Source organism: Metarhizium robertsii, assembly GCF_000187425.2.
Source record: "Metarhizium robertsii ARSEF 23 chromosome Unknown MAA_Scf_3, whole genome shotgun sequence".
NCBI classification, from domain to species: domain Eukaryota; kingdom Fungi; phylum Ascomycota; class Sordariomycetes; order Hypocreales; family Clavicipitaceae; genus Metarhizium; species Metarhizium robertsii.
In genome coordinates, this window is record NW_011942171.1 from 326,805 (window position 1) to 346,410 (window position 19,606).

General features: G+C 52.9%; 10 protein-coding genes across 10 annotated transcripts; 6 read left to right on the plus strand and 4 right to left on the minus strand.

Moving 5' to 3' along the window:
- Positions 1-1,087: 1,087 nt before the first annotated feature.
- MAA_00333 (DUF1716 domain-containing protein) lies at positions 1,088-2,978 on the plus strand (the record flags this gene model as incomplete). Its single annotated transcript, XM_007818331.2, has 3 exons — positions 1,088-1,114; positions 1,181-1,229; positions 1,297-2,978. 3 exons carry the CDS (start codon positions 1,088-1,090, stop codon positions 2,976-2,978), a joined length of 1,758 nt encoding a protein of 585 aa, XP_007816522.2.
- Positions 2,979-3,141: 163 nt separating this feature from the next.
- On the minus strand, positions 3,142-3,767 carry MAA_00334 (Vacuolar (H+)-ATPase G subunit; the record flags this gene model as incomplete). Its single annotated transcript, XM_007818332.2, has 5 exons — positions 3,142-3,303; positions 3,364-3,464; positions 3,522-3,530; positions 3,645-3,711; positions 3,765-3,767. 5 exons carry the CDS (start codon positions 3,765-3,767, stop codon positions 3,142-3,144), a joined length of 342 nt encoding a protein of 113 aa, XP_007816523.2.
- A 285-nt stretch (positions 3,768-4,052) lies between these two features.
- Positions 4,053-4,373, plus strand: MAA_00335 (cytochrome c oxidase assembly protein; the record flags this gene model as incomplete). Its single annotated transcript, XM_007818333.1, has 2 exons — positions 4,053-4,148; positions 4,209-4,373. The coding sequence occupies 2 exons, from the start codon at positions 4,053-4,055 to the stop codon at positions 4,371-4,373; spliced, it is 261 nt and encodes an 86-aa protein (XP_007816524.1).
- A 390-nt stretch (positions 4,374-4,763) lies between these two features.
- On the minus strand, positions 4,764-8,661 carry MAA_00336 (DNA-dependent RNA polymerase II beta subunit; the record flags this gene model as incomplete). Its single annotated transcript, XM_007818334.1, has 3 exons — positions 4,764-4,926; positions 4,983-6,211; positions 6,265-8,661. The coding sequence occupies 3 exons, from the start codon at positions 8,659-8,661 to the stop codon at positions 4,764-4,766; spliced, it is 3,789 nt and encodes a 1,262-aa protein (XP_007816525.1).
- A 1,474-nt stretch (positions 8,662-10,135) lies between these two features.
- Positions 10,136-10,965, plus strand: MAA_00337 (Cyanamide hydratase, HD-type; the record flags this gene model as incomplete). Its single annotated transcript, XM_007818335.1, has 2 exons — positions 10,136-10,355; positions 10,451-10,965. 2 exons carry the CDS (start codon positions 10,136-10,138, stop codon positions 10,963-10,965), a joined length of 735 nt encoding a protein of 244 aa, XP_007816526.1.
- Positions 10,966-11,486: 521 nt separating this feature from the next.
- On the plus strand, positions 11,487-13,199 carry MAA_00338 (MFS transporter; the record flags this gene model as incomplete). The annotated part of the gene is made up of 3 exons (XM_007818336.2): positions 11,487-11,677; positions 11,775-12,777; positions 12,858-13,199. The coding sequence occupies 3 exons, from the start codon at positions 11,487-11,489 to the stop codon at positions 13,197-13,199; spliced, it is 1,536 nt and encodes a 511-aa protein (XP_007816527.2).
- A 356-nt stretch (positions 13,200-13,555) lies between these two features.
- MAA_00339 (meiotic recombination protein DMC1) lies at positions 13,556-14,462 on the minus strand (the record flags this gene model as incomplete). Its single annotated transcript, XM_007818337.1, has 2 exons — positions 13,556-14,079; positions 14,144-14,462. 2 exons carry the CDS (start codon positions 14,460-14,462, stop codon positions 13,556-13,558), a joined length of 843 nt encoding a protein of 280 aa, XP_007816528.1.
- A 484-nt stretch (positions 14,463-14,946) lies between these two features.
- MAA_00340 (tom6) lies at positions 14,947-15,245 on the plus strand (the record flags this gene model as incomplete). Its single annotated transcript, XM_007818338.1, has 2 exons — positions 14,947-15,081; positions 15,144-15,245. The coding sequence occupies 2 exons, from the start codon at positions 14,947-14,949 to the stop codon at positions 15,243-15,245; spliced, it is 237 nt and encodes a 78-aa protein (XP_007816529.1).
- Positions 15,246-16,695: 1,450 nt separating this feature from the next.
- MAA_10890 (Arb2 domain-containing protein) lies at positions 16,696-17,805 on the plus strand (the record flags this gene model as incomplete). Its single annotated transcript, XM_011412836.1, has 1 exon — positions 16,696-17,805. The coding sequence occupies one exon, from the start codon at positions 16,696-16,698 to the stop codon at positions 17,803-17,805; it is 1,110 nt and encodes a 369-aa protein (XP_011411138.1).
- Positions 17,806-18,215: 410 nt separating this feature from the next.
- Positions 18,216-19,511, minus strand: MAA_00341 (Fungal pheromone mating factor STE2 GPCR; the record flags this gene model as incomplete). The annotated part of the gene is made up of 2 exons (XM_007818339.1): positions 18,216-18,640; positions 18,743-19,511. The coding sequence occupies 2 exons, from the start codon at positions 19,509-19,511 to the stop codon at positions 18,216-18,218; spliced, it is 1,194 nt and encodes a 397-aa protein (XP_007816530.1).
- Between the last annotated feature and the right edge of the window lie 95 nt (positions 19,512-19,606).

Here is a 19,606-nt window from a genome sequence, read left to right on the forward strand (position 1 = left end):
GCATACCGGCGCCGCGCTGACTCTCTGGGCCGACTGGGTGACAGGATCCGGGATCGATGGATGTTTCGTGCCTGCGCATGAATCTTGGGAAACGGGGGACGAGGTCAAAAGGAGTCGAGTAACTTCTTGAGCGGAGACCAGCCGGTTCAAGACAAAGTGGAGGCGAGGAGTGACAAAATGGCAGAGCCACAACGTGACAACGTGACAACGTGACTCGACCCAGGGACAGGGACTCGGGCAGCAGAGAGCCCGGCTAGCCGGGGGTCAGGGGGCAACTTGACTTGACACTTTACACTCAGACTTCAGACTCCGGACGTTCAAGTGTTACGGAGGAGAAGCAGACATTCAAAGGGAAAGGGGTGGGCTGGAAGGGCAACCGTATCGAGTGCTTGGCTACGCAAGGGACCAGATGACCAAATTACTAGTACCAGTAGTACTCCGTAGTTCCAATGCTCAACCTTGACGCCAGGGACAGATTGGTGCCAAGCGGCCGCCCCTGTCTCCGTCCTTCAGTTCATCGTCGTCGTCCAGAATTCGGCCACTGACGCCGCACGATGTGCCGATGGCGCTCCATTCATCTCTAGTCAGGGCCAGGCAGATCCAGGCAGGTTCCGGTTTTGGTTTTCGGCCGCCCATGGGCCCAGTTCCAGGGGTTCGATATCTTGATTTGACGGCCGACGAGGAAATGTGGGGTCGGAATACAGACGGTAAGCACTCGGACGTTGGCTGAGGCCGATGCTCAGCCCGTTCACCATCTTCAGTCTGCCATGCTACGCCTCATCCGGCCAGTGTAGTGAGTCTTGACGGCCTACTACTGGCCTAGTAGGTACTTACACAGGTGATTGAATAACTTTGCATCTGAACGGGCCCCATTCGGCTTCAGTGCTAAGTCTTCCGATGCTGTCATGATCGAGGTGTGCATGGACAGGCCCATGATGGCACTGGCCAACCACCATGCGATTCGTGCTCGAGCCCCACAATTACCTTCAATTCACACCAGATACTACTCCATACCGAGGACCTCGCAACTCGAGGCTTGTCGCAAAGCTCTTGATACTACGCGTTTGCTTGACACCAAACAGACGTCATGGCCAGCATTGATGATATTTTCAAGGTATATCGACTTGGCTCTATCCTCCCTGTTCTCTTCTCTTTTATATAAATACTAAACCGCAAGCAGAAATCTGGCGTACCCAGCAAAAGGAAACTCGAAGCCATCAAAGATCCAAGTCAGTCCCGCAACATCACCACTATCTGGCTCGAGGCCCGTCTAGCTAACCAGTGGCACCCGCACAGATGAAATCTACAAGTCCACCAAACTCAGCGTCAATGGATCAAACCGCCGCCCCCATGTCGAAGACCAACCCAACGATGATGACGAAGCCGGTCCACAGCCTGACGACGACCATGATTTCGGGCCCTCCATGCCGCCAGACGATGAAGACGAAGCTGGAGATGATGAGGAAGGTCGCTTCTTCGGCGGTGGTATAAGCAAGCAAGAATCACAGATACTCGATTTCGTCGACGAGGCTGGCGAGGCGGATCAGGCCCCAGACAAGATTGATGCCACATGGTTGCGCAAGACGGTCCTAAACTTCGAAAAGCACATTACCAAAAACGCCGAGCTACGAGCGAAATACGAGGGCGATCCCCAAAAGTTCATAAGCAGCGAGGCCGATCTCGATGCCGATATCAAGGGCCTATCCATTCTATCGGAGCATCCAGAGCTGTACCCAGACTTTGTAAAGTTAGGCTCCGTCAACAGTTTAGTAGGCCTGCTAGCCCATGAAAACACAGACATTGCCATTGATTCCATAGAAATCATTGGCGAATTAACCGACGAGGATGTATCAGCCGAGGATGAGCAATGGAATGCCCTAGTGGACGCATTAATCGAGGCAGATCTCGTGGGACTCGTCGTCTCCAACTTTTCACGGCTCAACGAAGACGATGAAGCAGACCGCAACGGCGTTTACTACGCTCTCGGGATAATTGAAAACCTCTGCTCCCGAGCCGCTACCGCCACACGAGTATGTCAAGACGACAGTCTACTAAAGTGGCTACTGCAACGAGTCCAGCGCAAAGAATCCCTCGTGACCCAAAACAAACAATATGCTGCTGAAATTCTCGCCATCCTCGCTCAAGCGTCTCCGGAAAACTGCCTACAACTCTCTAACCTTGACACAATCGACAAGCTCCTGCAGCTGGTCGCTACTTACCGACGGCGAGACCCGGACAAAGGTGGCGAGGAGGAGGAATTCATGGAGAACCTCTTTGAAGCATTAACATGTCTCGTCGACCAGCCCTCCGGCAAAGCAAAATTCCTGGACGCGGAAGGCGTAGAACTATGTTTAATCATGCTCAAAGATGGGAAAATGAGCAAGGCACCGGCACTACGACTGCTGGACCACGCGGCGGGAGGTGCAACTGGTGCCGAAGTATGTCTGAAGATTGTAGAAGCGGGTGGTCTCAAGGGCGTATTCACATTATTCAACAAAACTCAGGATCATCGGTTGTTGGGCCACCTGATAAGTCTATTTGCATCCATGCTGCGCCTATTACCCGCTTCCTCGGCCGAGAGGATACGGACATTGGCCAAGTTTGTGGAGAAGGACTATGAAAAGACGAGCAAGATGGTCAGATTACACCGAGAGTATTTCTCACGAGTGAAGAGGGCAGAGGAGGAATTCGCGCGGCAAGAGGCACCAGATGAGAAAGAAGCCGAGATTGGGCTGCTCTCGCAGAGGCTGGACGCCGGTCTGCACACCCTGCAGCAGATTGACGTCGCGCTCGCATGGCTAGTGGCAGAAGACACGGGCGCATCCAAAAAGATCAAGCAGCTCCTCGCCGAGCGAGACGAAGACGTCTCGGCCCTCGCCAGCGTCCTGTCCGAACAGCAGCGTGGGCTCGACACATCAGAAGATGATAGCAAGGATCTCAGCGAAATGCTGGGCACGCTCATACAATTCCTGCACTAAAACCAACGGCACCAACCAGTAATGTAAAAAAATATATGTATTTCCACGCACGTATCTATGCTGTGCACGCGAGCCCGTCCAGGCCATCTCGCTTACCATGTACACCCTCTCACTGCCATTGAATCCATACAAGCCAACATGACGTAACAAATACACAAACGCACTACTCCTTCTCTGGCGCAACGGGCTGCACGTCAAACACCGCGCTAAGGAGGTTCTTCACCACGCCCGCCTGTCCCTTCGACCCGGCCTCCCTGATAATCTGGATCTCCTTATCGGCCTCCTTGGACGCCTCCTCCTCAGCCTGCTGGTTTCCCCTGCTGTGCTGCCCCGTCTGTCAGCTTTCTCGCGCTCCTCCCCGGCCCGTGAATTAACAAAAACGTACTTCGGCTTCGAACTTTTTAAACTCCTCCTCCTTGGAAGCTTTGTAATCTGCAATCTCCTTCTTCGCTTCGTCACGAGCCTCGCGGACGCGCTTGGTGCGGACTAGACCCGTCGTTTTAGCAACCCGTCCGGTCGTACGTGCCCATGGCTGCTACTCACATTCTCGTGCTGCGACGGTCAGTCAGTAAACGGCTTTCAGCGTCTCCTCCATATATGGGCCAACTTGCCTTTTTGCACAATCTTGGATGCTTCCCGCTCAGCCTAGACAGATTAGCACAGTACACGAGGTGAGGAGCAGGGCAGGCCGTACATCAAGGAGCGTCTGGATGCCTGCAGAGTTCTGGGCAGACTATACCCACAGAGTTAGCGTCGTCGGGGAATTCACGGCATCGATCAACGGACCATGGTGGGCGATTTGTTCTGTAGCAAAGGCGGAATTGCAGACTGCGACGGGTTGGGGATTGGATTGGACAACGAAGGATGGAGGTGAGGTGCTGGAAGCAAGTGAGGTAATCGGCGTGCCTACGTCTTGCCCACGTCTTGCCCACAGCTCACCCCGGCCCCGTGCCCCACCATGGCTGCGGGACTCAATCTGGTCGAGCTTTGTCCAACCGGACCCTTCACTTTCCACGCCAGCAAAGTGCATTTGCTCGCCAGACACCAAACAAAAACAAAAAAACGCAGGCCGCCATGTCGCGCGCATCCAAGCTCACCCTGGCGGGGACGTCGCTGTTCGCCGCCTGCACCATATTCTTCGTGCACTTCCAGCAGAAGTGGGAGAAGGAGGTTCGCTCCGCTGGCTCATGTCGTGCGCCAAAGACCAAGGAAGGGGCTGACTTTGTATAGGCGATGCACGAGGGAGTCGTCCGCGACATGGAGCAGCAGCGCATCAAGCGCGAGCGGCAGCTCGACTTCGACATGCAGAGGGCCCTCGAGGCAGAGTACAAGCAGCACCAGACGGTGCGTGACTCGACGGCTGAAATGGATGCCAAGGACGCGCCGCCGAGATGATGCTACACATGCATGACGATGCTTGGGAGAATAAAATCAGACATCGAGATGCGGAAGCATAGATTTGGGCGAACCGGGGGGGAATAGAATCACGACTCTGTATAACATGTACTATAACTTGGGTCATTTTTTTGTAAATTTTGCATATTCATATTATCCTGTGGTGGTACAGCCTCTGCTGCGGGAGCAGTACAAATGCATCTTGTAAAGAATCTAACTCAACTTCAATGCATTAGCAAAAGGGGTGTGCAGCTATGTCATCATGATACATTCATCCCTCCTTTTCCCCGTTCAATCAACTCCCTGAACAGAAACCACGCAATTGTCTATTTCCTCTTCTCCGTTTCGCCAGTCTTACATAACCATCTATTGGGCCAATTTGAGTCCCGCTTATCGGATAGATGCGCCGGACCTGTTGGTAAACATTCTTGCTGCAATGTTCATGGACTGAAGTTCTTGGAACAACAGCTTGGCAGCATAGGGAATGTGGATCTGGGCAATCTTGGTCTTGTTCTTACAAGGTCGGCATTCGAACGATTGCTTTGAAAGATTTCTAGGTATATGTTAGCAGAATTCATCCTCACGCAGGCACGTTAAACGGATACTCACGCAATGGGTGTCATTAGCCCGCAAATCTCACATATGTGGACTCGGAAGGCATCTGACACTTCGAACAGTCGCTCCTTCAGGAAGGCAGCTGCACCATGAGCAATCATACAATCACGCTCCATTTCTCCGAATCGGAGACCACCATCTCTCGCACGACCCTCCACTGGCTGCCGTGTCATGATTTGCACAGGTCCACGAGCACGCGCGTGGATCTTGTCGTCCACCATGTGACGGAGTCGCTGGTAATATGTAGGCCCAAAGAACACCTGTGCTCTCAGCTTCTTGCCGGTATGGCCGTTGTACATGATTTCAAATCCTCTGGACTGGTAACCGTGTTTGCGCAGCAGTTCAGATACAGAGTCCACCGTCACATCAGTAAATGGTGTGGCATCACCCTCCATACCTTCCAATGTCGACACCTTACTCAACAGACACTCGATCAAGTGAGCAATTGTCATTCGAGATGGAATGGCGTGCGGGTTGATAATGATGTCTGGCGTCACACCCTCCCGTGTAAATGGCATGTCCTCCTGTCGGTAAGTGACACCAATGGTTCCCTTTTGACCGTGACGAGAAGCAAACTTGTCGCCAATTTGTGGGATTTTTGTTGTTCGGACACGAACCTTGACGTACTTGACATTGTCGGCATTGACTGTGAGGATGACCGAGTCCACAATGCCATTCTCCGTGCTTCTCAGCGGTGTGGAGATGTCACGTCTTTGATGGACGCTGGTCCTGGTTCCCAGGTCTTGGCTCTCTTGATCAATGGGCGCCGTCTTGCCAATAATGATGTCCTCACCGGATACCCTCACGCCGGGTGCGACGATACCATCATCGTCAAGTTTGTCATATGTTCCGTGCTTCATACGAAGAGTACTCTGATGGAATGGTTTCTCAAATACTTCCGTGTAGTTCAAACCAACTTTCTTTTCTTGATCAGAGTATGAACGGAAGAACAGACTACGGAACAGGCCTCTGTCGATACTGCTCTGATTCATAATGACGGAATCCTCCTGGTTATAACCCGAGTAGCAGGCAATAGCGACGATGGCATTTTGGCCAGCAGGCAGCTCACGGAACTTGAGAAACTCCATGGATCGAGTGGTGGCCAGAGGTTTCTGGGGATAATAGAGAATATTTGCCATGGTGTCCATACGGCGAGAGTAATTGGTGAGGAAGAAACCCATGGCTTGTTTACCCATGGCGGATTGATAGGTGTTACGAGGTGACTAAAAAAGCCTGTCAGTAGAGCATGAGACAATTCTTGACAAAGGCTGCTTACCTGATTGTGATCGGGGAACGGAATAATACTAGCGCAAATACCAAGAATCATACTGGGGTGAATTTCACAATGCGTATACATGTGCGTTGTGGGGTTGGTCTTGGTCTTGAGACGCTTATTCAGGTCATCTCCAATATCGTCATCAAGAGCAACACCGGCTTTCTGCAGACGATACAGCTCAAGATCTTCTGGCGTCATGCAGATCATTGATGTCTCTTCTTCTTCAGCATCGAGGTACTCGACGGCGCCGGCACGAATCAGTCCTTCCCAGCCAATTTTCTCGCTTGGGTCTTCGGGTGGTTCAGCTTGTTCTTTAGCAAGCTTGTTAACCAACTCTTTGGTCAAAACGAGATGGCCTTTTTCAATGCCAGTCTCGGGATCATCTTCTTGCTGCACAGTAAACACTGGTCTCATAACTCGGCCAGCGTCGGAGAAAATCTTGAACTCTTGATCCCTGATTTCTCGGACGAGAGACACCTCGTACTGCAGATACGACTTTCGTCTAGTATCCAAGACTTGACTGACCAGGTGCTTAGGATCTTGGTGTACACCAACCCAAACACCATTGACAAAGATCTTGGTGGCATGGGGATATCTCAGCGGCTCGTACTCTTCTACCACTTCCATGCCACGGTTGATCATGAATTCAATCAATGGCTCGGCCGGTGAACCCACACTGACGTAACACATCAATGACAGGTTCTTGACCAGGCCGCAAGCCTGACCTTCTGGCGTCTCGGCCGGACAGACCAAGCCCCAGTGTGTGTTGTGCAGCTGACGCGGTTTAGCGAGCTTACCATCTCTACCAATTGGTGTGTTGGTTCGTCGCAAGTGAGAGAGTGTCGACGCAAAAGTATACCTATTCAACACTTGGGACACGCCGGCAGTCGAACTCATGGCCTTCTTCTGATCTCCCCAGTTGCCAGTGGCAAGGGAATATTTCAAACCGTTGGAAAGTGTTCCAGGCTTGATACCAACTGCCAAGTTGAAATGACGGTTACCTTCAACGCATCTTCGCAAATAATTGGACAATTCCGTATTCATTCTGCGAATGATGCCGCGGAAGAGCTTGGCCAAAAGGGGACCAGCGAGGTCCAAACGCTTCTTGCCAAAGTGATCACGGTCATCGGGCTCACGTCGACCGAGAGCGCATTGGAGGAGCTTGTGAACCATGTAACCCAGGAAGAAGGCTTTTCTCGTCTCGCTGCCTTCGGTTTGGGAGATGTGGGGGAGCGTCTCCTTCTGCAAAATGTCCTTGGCAACACGAACACGTTTGTCTCTGCCTAAGCCGGCCTGGTCTCGGTTACCTCGCTTTCCGATAAAGTCGAGAGCAACTTCTCTGTCCTGGACACAGAAGGCCTCTTCGATGCATGGTCGAAGCATCTCCAGCATCTGGCTGTCCTTTCTGTCGTAACAGATGTGGTTGAGAATGTCCTCGTCAGACACAACACCCAAGGCACGGAAGACGATGGCAATTGGTAGATCGGATTTTACAAAGGGAAGAGTGGTGTGAATGGTTTGACCAAAGCCACCACGAGCGGAGTCGCCCTTGCCGTATAGCTTAAGTGACAAGCTCGAAATAAGACGTGAGCCCTTCTCCAACGCACTTCTGATTTCAGCAGTGTACGTGTACGGGCTAGGCTGAGCCTTCTTGAAAACCTGGACGATGTTGGCGGCAGAGCGTTCCTGGGCAATAAGGACCTTTTCGCTGCCATTGATGACAAAGTAACCACCCTGGTCGTAGGGACATTCATTGACCATGAACAAGCTGTCCTCCTGCTCGCGACTCAAGTGGCAAATCTTGGATTTGACCATGATGGGAAGTTTTCCAACAAACACCATGTTCTTCCAGTCCTCAGACTTGCCAGTGTCATCGTCCTCGGCGGATTCCTCGAGTTCCCAGACAAGCTTTGTAGGCATTTCACCGGTCCTCTTCAGCTCCTCACGTTGAGCGTCATCCAACTCTTTGAGGGGTATATCTTGCTCAACAGCCCTGGAGACCTTCTTAGTAATGTTGATGTAGAGAGGACTTGCATAAGTCAAGTTTCGGTCACGACACTCGTACGGCAGCAGCGACGTCACAGTTCCGTCGGTTTCGCTGATGGTCGGACGTGACACCATGACGGTTCCGAATTTGATCTCATATCGGCGGAGGGCAACTTTTTCTCCCGCGGCTGATGGAGGGTTCGGTTGGTCGAGTGTGATGGTGGAATATTCGTTGACAAGGTCCTGTATCGTCGTCTGTGTAAACTCGTCGAAGGAATCAGTCTGCTGCGAAACAAGGCCCTTGGTATCAAAAAAAGACGAGATGACGGTCCAGCAGTCCTCGGGGGTGATGCCCTCATCGTCGTCGCCATCATAAGTTAAATAGTCGTAATCCTCCTCGTAGTCCGCCATGTTGCCGGCAGAGAACCTACGTTTACTCTATTGAGGCTCGAGGGCTAATCTAACCAACTATCACGATGTCCCAGCTTGGTGTTCGATGCGCGGCAGTCGGTTTTGCCTAACGCTTCTTGAGGTCGAATCAGGTCCAAGGACTCTGAGCTGGAGTTGCAAACCAGATCGGAGTCGAGGGGGTCAGTGCTACACCTGGCGCCTCTGGCACCGCGCGTGCAGCTGGGAGCGCAATCCAGCAGATTATCGGCGCGCAATATTCTTATTGCGTACAGGTTAGGGAGGGCCAGCTGATGATCGCAATGCTGGAGGCGTGGTTGACTTGTCGTTGATGATGTGCATAGAGCATCCAAATGTTCAAACGCCGCCAGCAGAAGTGCTCTTTTGCCGCTCTTTTGCCACGCTTTTGCCTGCACGCGCCTGCGGAGACGGCAATGACGCTAGACCCAAAGTGTGTAGGGCCCATTTTAATGCTTACTAAGGCCAGGTAATTGAACGAGCCACTCAGTTGCCAACAGGTTAAATCAAGTGGCGCCCTACGCAGCCTTTCATCTTGCCCAAAATAAAGGATTACAGCCCTACGCAGCATTTCATTTTTGTGAAAATGAAGGATTACTAAGGCCAGGTAATTAAACGAGCCACTCAGTTGCCAGCCAGGCGTTCATTCTAGTAAAAATAAATTGGCTTCAAGTCCACTTCATTGCTGACGGGAGTGTTATCTAACTTCAGATAGCGCCGGTCTGCTTATGGTTGAATAAATTGGCTCAAGTCCACTTCATTGCTAACGGGGAGTGTTATTTGAAGTCAGATAACACCAGTCTGCTTACGGTTGAATAAATTGGCTCAAGAAACCGCTGCAAGCCAAGATGCCCTCTGCTTTTTATAAAAATAAAGGAGTGAACTCAATATAAGCCAAAGTTGCATCAATCAGCTCTATCGTCACCAGAAACCGGAGCTGCGAGCCAAGACGCGAGTTGTCAACAATAATAAATTGTTATGCAGGCTTGGTGGTTTGATGCACCCAATTGGGGTCTGGTCTGGTCTGGTCTGGCAGCTTCTGGCTCGTGCGCGCCGCCCTACGATACACATACCCTGCACCACCAGCCTAACGGCGCCGGAGACTCTGAAGACGGTAAATAATTCCATCAATCAATGGATTATTGTCACATGAGAGATTGAAGCGTTGCGGGTGACTACAAGTAACGATATGCCTGAACCTTGTCTAATAACGCCTCGCAATAATATGACATTATTAAGCGACTCGGAATTCCCGCGTGGCTGCTGCATCATGGTGCCCGCCAGAACTGCACGCCAGGCCGTCGTTTCAGGCAGGCGTTGTTGTATATAAGCGACTCAACGGCGGGGAGAGTCGACGTCCACGAGTTTTCCTGTAAACATTTCAAACTATCAATTGACCCAAAGGAAATATTCTTTTGCCCTTTCCCTATCATCTCCAATTCTCATTGCCGCTGCCAACATGGCACCCGATGAAGTCTTGCTTCATGGTTGGACCGCTGTCCCCGTGGATGCCGGCCAGCTCTTCGACGGCAAGACTTATAAGAATACACCAACTCCGCTCAAGGTGGATTGCATTGAGTTTCCCTCTGACGATCCTATTGTGGTCAAGGCCCAAGAGTATGCCAAGGACAAGCTGCCTCCCGAAACATTTAACCACTCCATGAGGGTGTACTATTATGGTAAGTACTAACTTACGCACACACCATCAAGTTGCATCGACATGCTTGACCTTGCTTCACCACACAACACCATATACTAACATGAGCAACCATAGCAACTGCTATTATCCGGCAACAGTTTCCCGAGCATGTCAAGAGCTTCTCCCCATCGACTCTCGCCCTGACGGCCCTTCTCCACGACATTGGCACCGCCGAAGAGAACATGTCGGCAACCCGCATGTCGTTTGAGTTCTATGGCGGCTTCAAAGCCCGCGGGGTCTTGCAAGACTTTGGATCTACACAGGACCAAGCCGATGCCGTCTGCGAAGCCATCATCCGCCACCAAGACCTGGGCACCGACGGCAACATTACCTTTTTGGGACAGGTGATTCAGTTGGCCACCATCTACGACAATGTCAGCGACCACCCTCACTTGCCCGACATCAAGGACCTTGTGCATGCTGTCACCAGGGAGGATGTCATTGATGCATTTCCGCGAAAGGGATGGCTTGGCTGCTTTGCCAAGACGGTGCAGAAGGAGGTTGGTCTCAAGCCGTGGAGCCACACCACCCACATTCCGGATTTTGATGACAAGATTCTGGGGAACACGTTGATGAAGCCGTACGAGTAAACCTAAATATACTCGGTGCTGGCTCTGCTGCCAGTCATTCATTCCACCCCACGTGGCTCGCCTATTTGGCGCCCAGTGACTCTGTATATGTACGGGGCTCATGTCCCCATGCTGCAATTTTAAGTGTAGTCAAGTAGAACAACGGCGGACTGTTTTTCATAATCCGGCTTGCATGTTCGTCTGACCGTGCAGCCACTCGGCCAACTGCCGATTGAATTCGTCATCGGGAACAAGCGCGGCATCGGCCTCAACCCGGGTTTGCTGCCGCCCCTCTCACTAGCTTCGTGAGAGTCTTTATCTCTCAGACTTGACTTGACTTGACTTGACTTTTACCCCGCCGTCACATTGACGGTACACCATACGTCCAGTCTGCTGCAAACGAGGCCTCGGCAATCATCGTATCTGGCCTGATTGACATCTTAAAAGACACCGGGGCCCCTCGCTGCCCCGACAAGAGGCGGCCCTGGATGCTGCGTATTTTCAGACGCCCTCGGTCCACGGGGTACCGCAGGGTCAGCACCATGGATCCCTCATCAGCAAGCACCGCGACCAACACAGCTCGACTGTCTGCCGATTCGACCCGGCCAGCTGAAGACGCCGTCTTTGACTACCTGCCGGCCGCGCAGGAGGAGTATGCCGCCGTACAGAAGGAGTTGGTGCGCCGGATCGACTGGACCCTGATGCCCGTCATGATTTGCATGATTGTTCTGAAGTTGGTGACCAAGGGTCGACGGTCCCAGTCTCCAGACTGCGCCTCCCCCACAGCTCCATCTCCATCTCCATCTGCATTTGGCTAATCGCATCGGCAGCTATCTCGATCGCAACGCACTGCCCAATGCGCGCATCCAAGGCATCGAGAAGGACCTCCATCTGCAAGGGAACCAGTTCAACATCTGCATCTCGGTCCTGTTCGCAGGCTATCTGACTCTGCAAATCCCCTCCAACCTCATCCTCACCAGGGTCAGGCCGAGCATCTATCTGCCCACATGCATGGCCCTCTGGGGCGTCGTCTCGGCATCCACCGCCGCCGTGCATGACTTCAGGGGACTCGTCGTATGCCGCTTCTTTCTGGGGTTCCTCGAAGCCCCCTTCTTCCCTGGCGCGCTTTTCCTGCTGTCGAGCTGGTACACGCCGCGCGAGCTGGCCACGCGAACGGCCGTCATGTACACGGGGAGCCTGCTCTCCAGCGCCTTTGGCGGCCTGGTCGGCGCCGGTGTGCAGTACGGCCTCGATGGCGCCCGGGGCCTGCACGCATGGCAGTGGATGTTTGTCATCGAGGGCGCCGCGACCGTCGCAGTGTCCCTGGCGTCCGTCTTCATTCTGCCCGATTTCCCGGCGACCACGGCGTGGCTGTCGAGCCAGCAGAAGGCGGTTGCCATGCACAGACTGCGCGTGCACAGCGGGAGCGTCGACGAAGAAAAGGGCTCCGTGCTGCAGGGCCTGAGGATGGCGCTTTTGGACTACAAGGTCTGGCTGCTGACGCTGATTGTCATTCTCAAGACGTCCGCCGCCGCCGTCACGGCCTTTATCCCCACGCTGGTGGCCACATTCAACTTTGGCAAAATCGAATCGCTGCTCATGACGGCCCCGCCGTATGTGTTTGCCGCCGTTGTTGCCATGGCTGTCTCCGTGGCGAGCGACAAGCTGGAGGAGCGGTACTGGCATCTCGTTTGCCCGCTGGCCGTTGGCATGGTCGGCTTCATCGTTGCCGCGTGTACTCATTCGTTGGCGCCGAGATATTTCTCCCTGTTCCTCATGCTGGGTGGCGTGTACGGATGCTTCGACATTACGTATGCTTGGCTGTCGTCGACTGTAAGCGCCGTTTTGCCCCTCGTTTTATGCTCTGCTTTTGGTCTTTTCAGGACCCTGCCGGCTGACCGCTTGCATTGTAGTTGCCCCGACCCCTGGAGAAGCGCTCGGCAGCCTTCGCCATCACGAACATGGTCGGCAACATTGCCCAGGTCTACTCGCCCTACCTATATGACAAATCGACGGGGCCGCAATACCTGCCTGCCATGATTTCCAACAGCGCTTTTGTGTTCGGATCCATGGTGGCTGCTACCGCGCTGCTCTTTTGCTTGAAATGGGAAAATCGGAAGCTTGATGAGGCCGAGGCTGTCCTTGATGAGGAGCCACGCCGAGAGGACGATGCTCCGACGAAGAGTACCAGTATTGTGGAGTCTAGGTTTGAAGGAACTGTAAAATTGAATAGAGGCTTTAGATACATGCTTTAGTGGTGCCTCTGTGATGGGTTGAATATACCTGTTTATGGACCTAGTATTGGTAGCAATGGTGTGCGACTGAACTGCAGGTCCAAAAGAAACTAGCCGGCAATCATATCTGGTAGTGCTAGTGAGGCATTGAGCGTATTTACTATCGCTGTCACTTTGTGGACAGGTCTTACCGGACGCGATTGTATGTAAAGACTACCAATGAAAGATGATTTGGTCTACAGAGTTCCTCTGATAAAATTGTCTAGAAGGAGCTCTAAGGACCATACCAGATAATATTATCCAAGTTATTGAGCCTAGGCAGAATCGTCATAATGTTTACCATTATTACCATTAGTCTGGCTGAGCAATACTATGCGCTAATCAGCAGTCGAACACACCGCAGAACTATCAATCTTGTTTTCACTTCCCAACGGATCGCCCAATCTCTCGCCCAGCTGCACAATAGTATTTTCGTATATCCGCGCCGCATCCATGTGCAACCTCTCCTCCTCAATATCCCACGGCGTCGGGGTCCGGTTGCCGCCGGCCTCCGCTGCACTTTCACCGCCATCCATATCCATATCTGTATCCTCGTCCTCGTCCTCATCGTCCTCATCATCCACGTCGCCGCTGCTCAATACCTCCACGATCAAGACCCTCGTCTGCTCCACCAAACTCCGACACCGGACCATGTCGGTCGTGGTCATGCCTGCCCGGAGACCATTCTCAAATCCGGGCAGGGTCTCATTTGTGTCCATGTCCTGACCGCGCAACAGACTGGCGAAGCAGTGGTCCAGTTTCCGCAGCAGCTCAAATGTTGCTCGCGGAGAGGGCGGGAAGGACCGCACATACTGCGTAAAGTCACTAGCTAGTTTCAACAGAAACGGAATTTGCAGGCTCGCTAGCACAAGGTGGTTAGTATTCACGAAGAAGGCGGGGGAAAAGGGCGAAACGTTGACACGCACGTGTTCCGGATTTCCACAGGACGTTTACCAGTCCGTCGAGTTCCTTGGCGACTTCGCCGAAGGATTTGAACCCGACGACCTCATCTCCGGGATTTGGGTTGCCGAATTTCTTGACGTAGCGACGTGAAATGTGTAGGAGGCGCTCTTCGACGTAGCGACGGACCATGTCCTCTTTACTTGACCCCGGGCGTAGTGAGTGGCCTCGTGGGTGAGGAAGTCCGGCAAGGGGCCTGGTGGAGGCTGAGGATGAGGCCGGAGACGGGAGGCCGGTCTGCCGGATGAATCCGCCGGGTTCCGGTATAGTCGACTGATCATCCATTATTGATGTGACCTTGTTGGATGAGACGTCTCTATGAAATTATGCTGTCTGAGCATGTATGTATGGCTGATGTGGAAGGCGTGACGTGACCAGTGAGGACAGGTGGGGTTAGGTTCAGGATGCGGTGATGGGAGATGATTTGCACAGAATGCTATTTTTTAAAAGTTGAATTAAATACACTCGAAGAGGAAGTAAGGCCTTTGCATATCTCGATATGTTGTCTCAATTGAAGTGCCCAAGATCATGTCTATCTTGAGTCTTGACTTGCTTGGGCTGCTGATGACGCCAATCATGTGATGGCAAGTGGGTCTGGGGTGGTAGTCAATTTGGCCCCCCTTGTCACTGGAAAAGAAGCCGTCGCCCGAAATTTTTAAAGAGCTCCAGCAAAATCGTCATTCCGTCCAAACGCTTTGATCTGCCATTCACCATTTTGATCAACGCAAAACGACTTCACTTGCCGTCGCATTAATTAAATCCATACAAAATGCCTGCTCCCAAGAGAGTCCTCGTTGAGAAGCCTTCATCTCGCCGTGCTCCTAAGGGTTTCTTCGCTTCCGCATACGGCACTCTGACTTCATCCGAAAACGCGGCTGTTGTCCGCAGCATTGCCATGTTTGGCGTGAGTTTGGCCTGGGAATCACTTTCGATAAAATTTACCTTGGACTCTGACACTTGTTGAAGGCCGCCGTTACTTTTCTCGCTAGCCCCTGGGGCGAGCTGCTTCTGCCTCCGTATGCGACATCCAACTCCCTGCAATGCCGAGGCGCATTGACGATATGCTGACAAGATTATGTGAATAGCCAGTAATTGACCGACTTTTAAAACCACACCAGCTGCGGAATCGAAGCGCCAAATATCAATGGGCGCTGGACGACCGACCACTACCTGTATAATAGATGAACACGAATGTACGCTAGAGGGGTCACTTGGCATATCGTTGTGAGGGAAGAGAAATAGAATTGGTCTCAAGCACGGTGTGATGAATGGGAGAATTGTAAATGGGCGCAGTTCGTCTTAAGAACACGATCAAACATGAATCAATACAAATATTTCGCCTTGAAGCCCATCTGTTGCGGACTTTGCATTGATGGTCCTGATCGGCCAGCCGCCCTGCTCACACAGCTTGTGGAAAGCGTGATTGTCAACCGCAGTCATACGACTCCTTCCCTACATACAGGGAGGGTCATGATCTATTCCGACACACCAGGAAGGCGTCTCTCAATACTCTGGAAACACTGACAACGAACCTAGGAAAACATTGCTTTGAACTAAATCCTAGACATTTTCGCACACTTCCAATCCACTCTGCATCAAGCATGAACGGCATTCCTGGCAACAATGCCGATACTTTCTTTGTTGTCTGCGACACAAACTTTGACGACAGATATTTCCGAGCCCCAAGACGCTGACGCTATTGCAGCACGCCAACTGAAGCGTCGAGTGGGAGCGGGTAGGGCCCTCGCCCATTTAGTCTCCAAGTTCGAGGGCCTGGAGAGCGTGTCACGCCCAACCAAACCGTTATCCTTGAGAGGGACAGCAAGAGCCCCAGTTACATTGTCTGCAACGAGCCTCTTCGAGCCACCTCCTGCTCCCTCGTCCATAACAACTTCGTCTTTATGTACTTCTGCGAGAAACCCACCCACAAGCCAAGACTTGGCATCTCAGGAATCAAGTGCATCAAACGACAAGGTCCAGTGTAGCTGGCAACCTGGGAGACTGGAGACTGTCGAAAAGGGCTCTTCAGTGGTTGCGGAGAGAAAAAAGATTTTTGAAGTGAACCTTGGTGCTACCAATCCTGGTTAGTAAGGTCCTGTCGAAGACACCGTTGATGAGGGTCGGACTTCTTGTGAGTAGTCTCGAGATGGGTAATAGCTGACAACACGCAGACAAGTCTCATTCGACAGGCTCGACCGACGGCCCAGCTCGGCAAGGTAGCAAACTACGCTTGCCAGCTAGATGGCAAACAGTCCGAGCTCGATCGCCATTAGCATGCCTGGCCCAGAGTCGAGCCGCCGTCTTGTCCTGTCCCAAAAGAGCAAACGTGTCGAAACGACTGTCTGGATATCTGCCACTATCATCCACCTATCCATCGCTTCCAAGTGCGGATAAAAGCGCAAAGCCACACCGCTTATCCGCCTGTGGTCTCCATCCCGCGGAAGAAAATAACCAATATAAAACAATTTCGTCAGTAATAGAAGCTTCTGGGTCATTGCAGGCCCCAAAGCCTACAGATATGCACCCTAGTCGTCTGACTCTGAATACAAGCGAGAGCATCTCAACGGCCCAAGCAAGGCCTCCATCTCGGCCCGAAAGCCAGAAAAGCCTCATATCCAAGGCCCGAGATGACAGGGCAGTGCCGCATATCGAATTGGTCCCCACAAAGAGTGGCAAAGAAGAAGAGACAGATAAATTGCCTCTGTTTGTTGGGTTCCAACCAACGCCATCAGTCAGCAAGGTCAGGAGCAAGCTTCCACTTAGGCAGCATATAAAACGGAAATCGCACGAATTCAAGCACGGACCCAGCCATTTGACATCTCCAGTGCTGCTACACAATGAAATGAGTGTCGAGGCTGCTGTGGCACAGTTAGAGGCAACTCCCAAACAACCTGCCTTTTCTGCTCCGTCACAAATTGAAAATAAAATAGGCCTTTTCGAATCGTTAATCGCCAAGGAAAAGACAAATGGAAAAAGCAAATATAGCATTCGATATAAAGCTCGGATCCCAGCATCGGTTTCTTGTCAGGTAGTCCATCAACCCAAGCCCGGGATAACTGAGGAGGTCAGGAGGAAGTCCTCGTCCTCCTGGGGACCAGCCCGGTGGCGACAGAGGCCCGTCGTGCAGAATATAGAAACTGAGCACCGTGCTGCTCAGGACGAGCCCAAACCGACCAGTCGAAAGGGTGAGGATCAGCGTGTGCCTAGCGATGGACCCATGGAAACGGTGCGTTCATCACTATCAGGCAACTGGGAGATCTGGACCGATAATATCAACAACCCCGAGAAAGAAAAGAAGTCTGACGGCTCGCTTCCAAGGGTTTCTAGTATTAATCATCCCGAATCGGACACACAGCATCCACAGAACGATCCCGCGTCCGTTGGCAGCTATGTAGGGCAATGGGGGCAGGGGTCCAAGAGCATGCAAGTTACGCAGACTGGCGAAAGGCGTCGAACCTGGAGGCTTTCGGGGCGACGGTGGACGTCTCGAAGCAACACTCCTTTTATTGCCCGCGTTAATTGTGCATTGGAGCAACCGCAACCAGTGCGAGTCAACGAGATGAAACGACTTGTCAGTCTCTGCCGGGAAAAGATGACTATGAGAAAAGACCGTGCGCAAACTGACTAGCGAAGAACTTGATTGCAAAACTGTAGGTTTGAGGCCAAAGCCAAACGTGTGGGAAGATGTGTACAGAGAACAGGGTGTTTACATGTTACGGCATTGCCAAGACACATGCAGCGTAGGACCTAATTTACACAAATATAGGAAATATCCATTGTATAAGCTAAATTGAAGTGACATTCCGTATGCTGTCAACTATGCCAGTACGCGGACACAAGGTCCTGCCCCCCCCTTTCTGACACTTGATGATATAAACAAGGGCTTTTGGACCCCATCCAAGAATTCCAGGTCGGCGCAATATTGATGTCTAAGCAAAGCCTGTTCTGTGGAGAAAATAAAAAGTCTAAGCTGGCAGATGTCCATCTGTATCTACCCAAACCGCCCCTTGTCAGGGGTAAGCAAAGTCAAAGAACCCCCTAGATTCTCGTTTCATTCTGCTCCAAATCGGTATCAATACGCACGCGGTCATTAGCCAGAGCGCCGGTAGAGTCAATCCTGCTCAGCTCCAGATCGAAGTGGTCCAGCTTTGAAGGCCTCGCCTCCCGGCTCGGGTAGGTGGAAAACACGGACGGCGACTGGTGAAGACTGCCCGAGCCGCAGGTGGTGCTGAGGCCCGAGAATCCCGCCGCCGTCGAGGGCGGGGTCGGCTTTTCCCCCCGGCCGGACGGGCCGCTCGACTTGTGGTTGCTCGCGCCGGAAAGGTAGGCCAGGCTCCCGCCGGGGGTTGTCATTTGCTGGGCGGCGAGCGTGCCGAGGGGGAGGATGATGGCGACCGAGGTCTGCGTGAGCGAGGCGGCTTCAAAGTGTTGAAAGTGGCCCCATTCGAGGGCGGCAAAGACGACTATTTAGGTTTGGTGTTAGTTTTTTGTTTTTTTTTACCAAGAGTAAATAAATAGTCCATTTGTCCCCTTGAGCTGCAAGGGTAAAAGAAAAGAAAACGTACCTGGGATAATCATCAGCACGCCGTTTGTGACGACGAGCACCTCCATCGGGCTCAGGGTCTGGGAGGACCGCAGGATGCCCCTGTTGACGGCTAGGTGCAGCACGAGCTTGAGGTTGAAGAGCGCGCAGTACCAGCATATGGAGAGGGCGTTGAGGATCAGGGCCGCGCGCACGACCCAGACCTGGTCGAGGGCCGGGGCGAGCTCGAGGTCGGACCGGCTCTGGACGACGGCGAAGGCGACGCGCCACCCGGTTGCGAGGAGGGAGACGACGGCCGAGGCGGCGCCGAGGCAGAGCTTGACGGGGGCCGGCCAGAGGGAGACCATGGTCCAGGCCTGGTGCATGAGGGCCGCCTGGAGGATGACGAAGAGCAGCAGGGAGGCGGCGTTGCCGGCGACGCTGCTGACCAGGAAGCGGCGCGGGACGGAGGCGTAGTCGCCCGCCCAGAACTGGTAGAAGTGGTTGAGGGGCGAGAGGAAGAAGGCGAGCAGCAGGGCCATGCGGACGATGCAGGCGGCGAGGCCGGCGAGGTGGAGGGCCGACGAGAGGCGGCGCAGCTTCGAGGGCGGCGTCATGACGAGCACCATGACGAGCAGCGTCGCGCACGAGCCGAGCTGGAAGGCGTAGTTGATGGTCACGCTGATCGTCTCGTCGTTGTAGGCGTCGATGCTGGGGATCGGGATGGAGATGGGGCTCTGCGACGCCGAGAGGAACGTGACGGGCTGGAGGAGCGGGTTGAAGGCCATGTCGGCGGTGGTCGTGGTGTTCATGATGCCCAGGTTTTTTTTTTTTGGAGATGTTGAGAGGAGGAGTGTTGTATGTTGAGAGGCCCTTTTTGATGTCGTAGGTTTGAGCAGAGGCTATC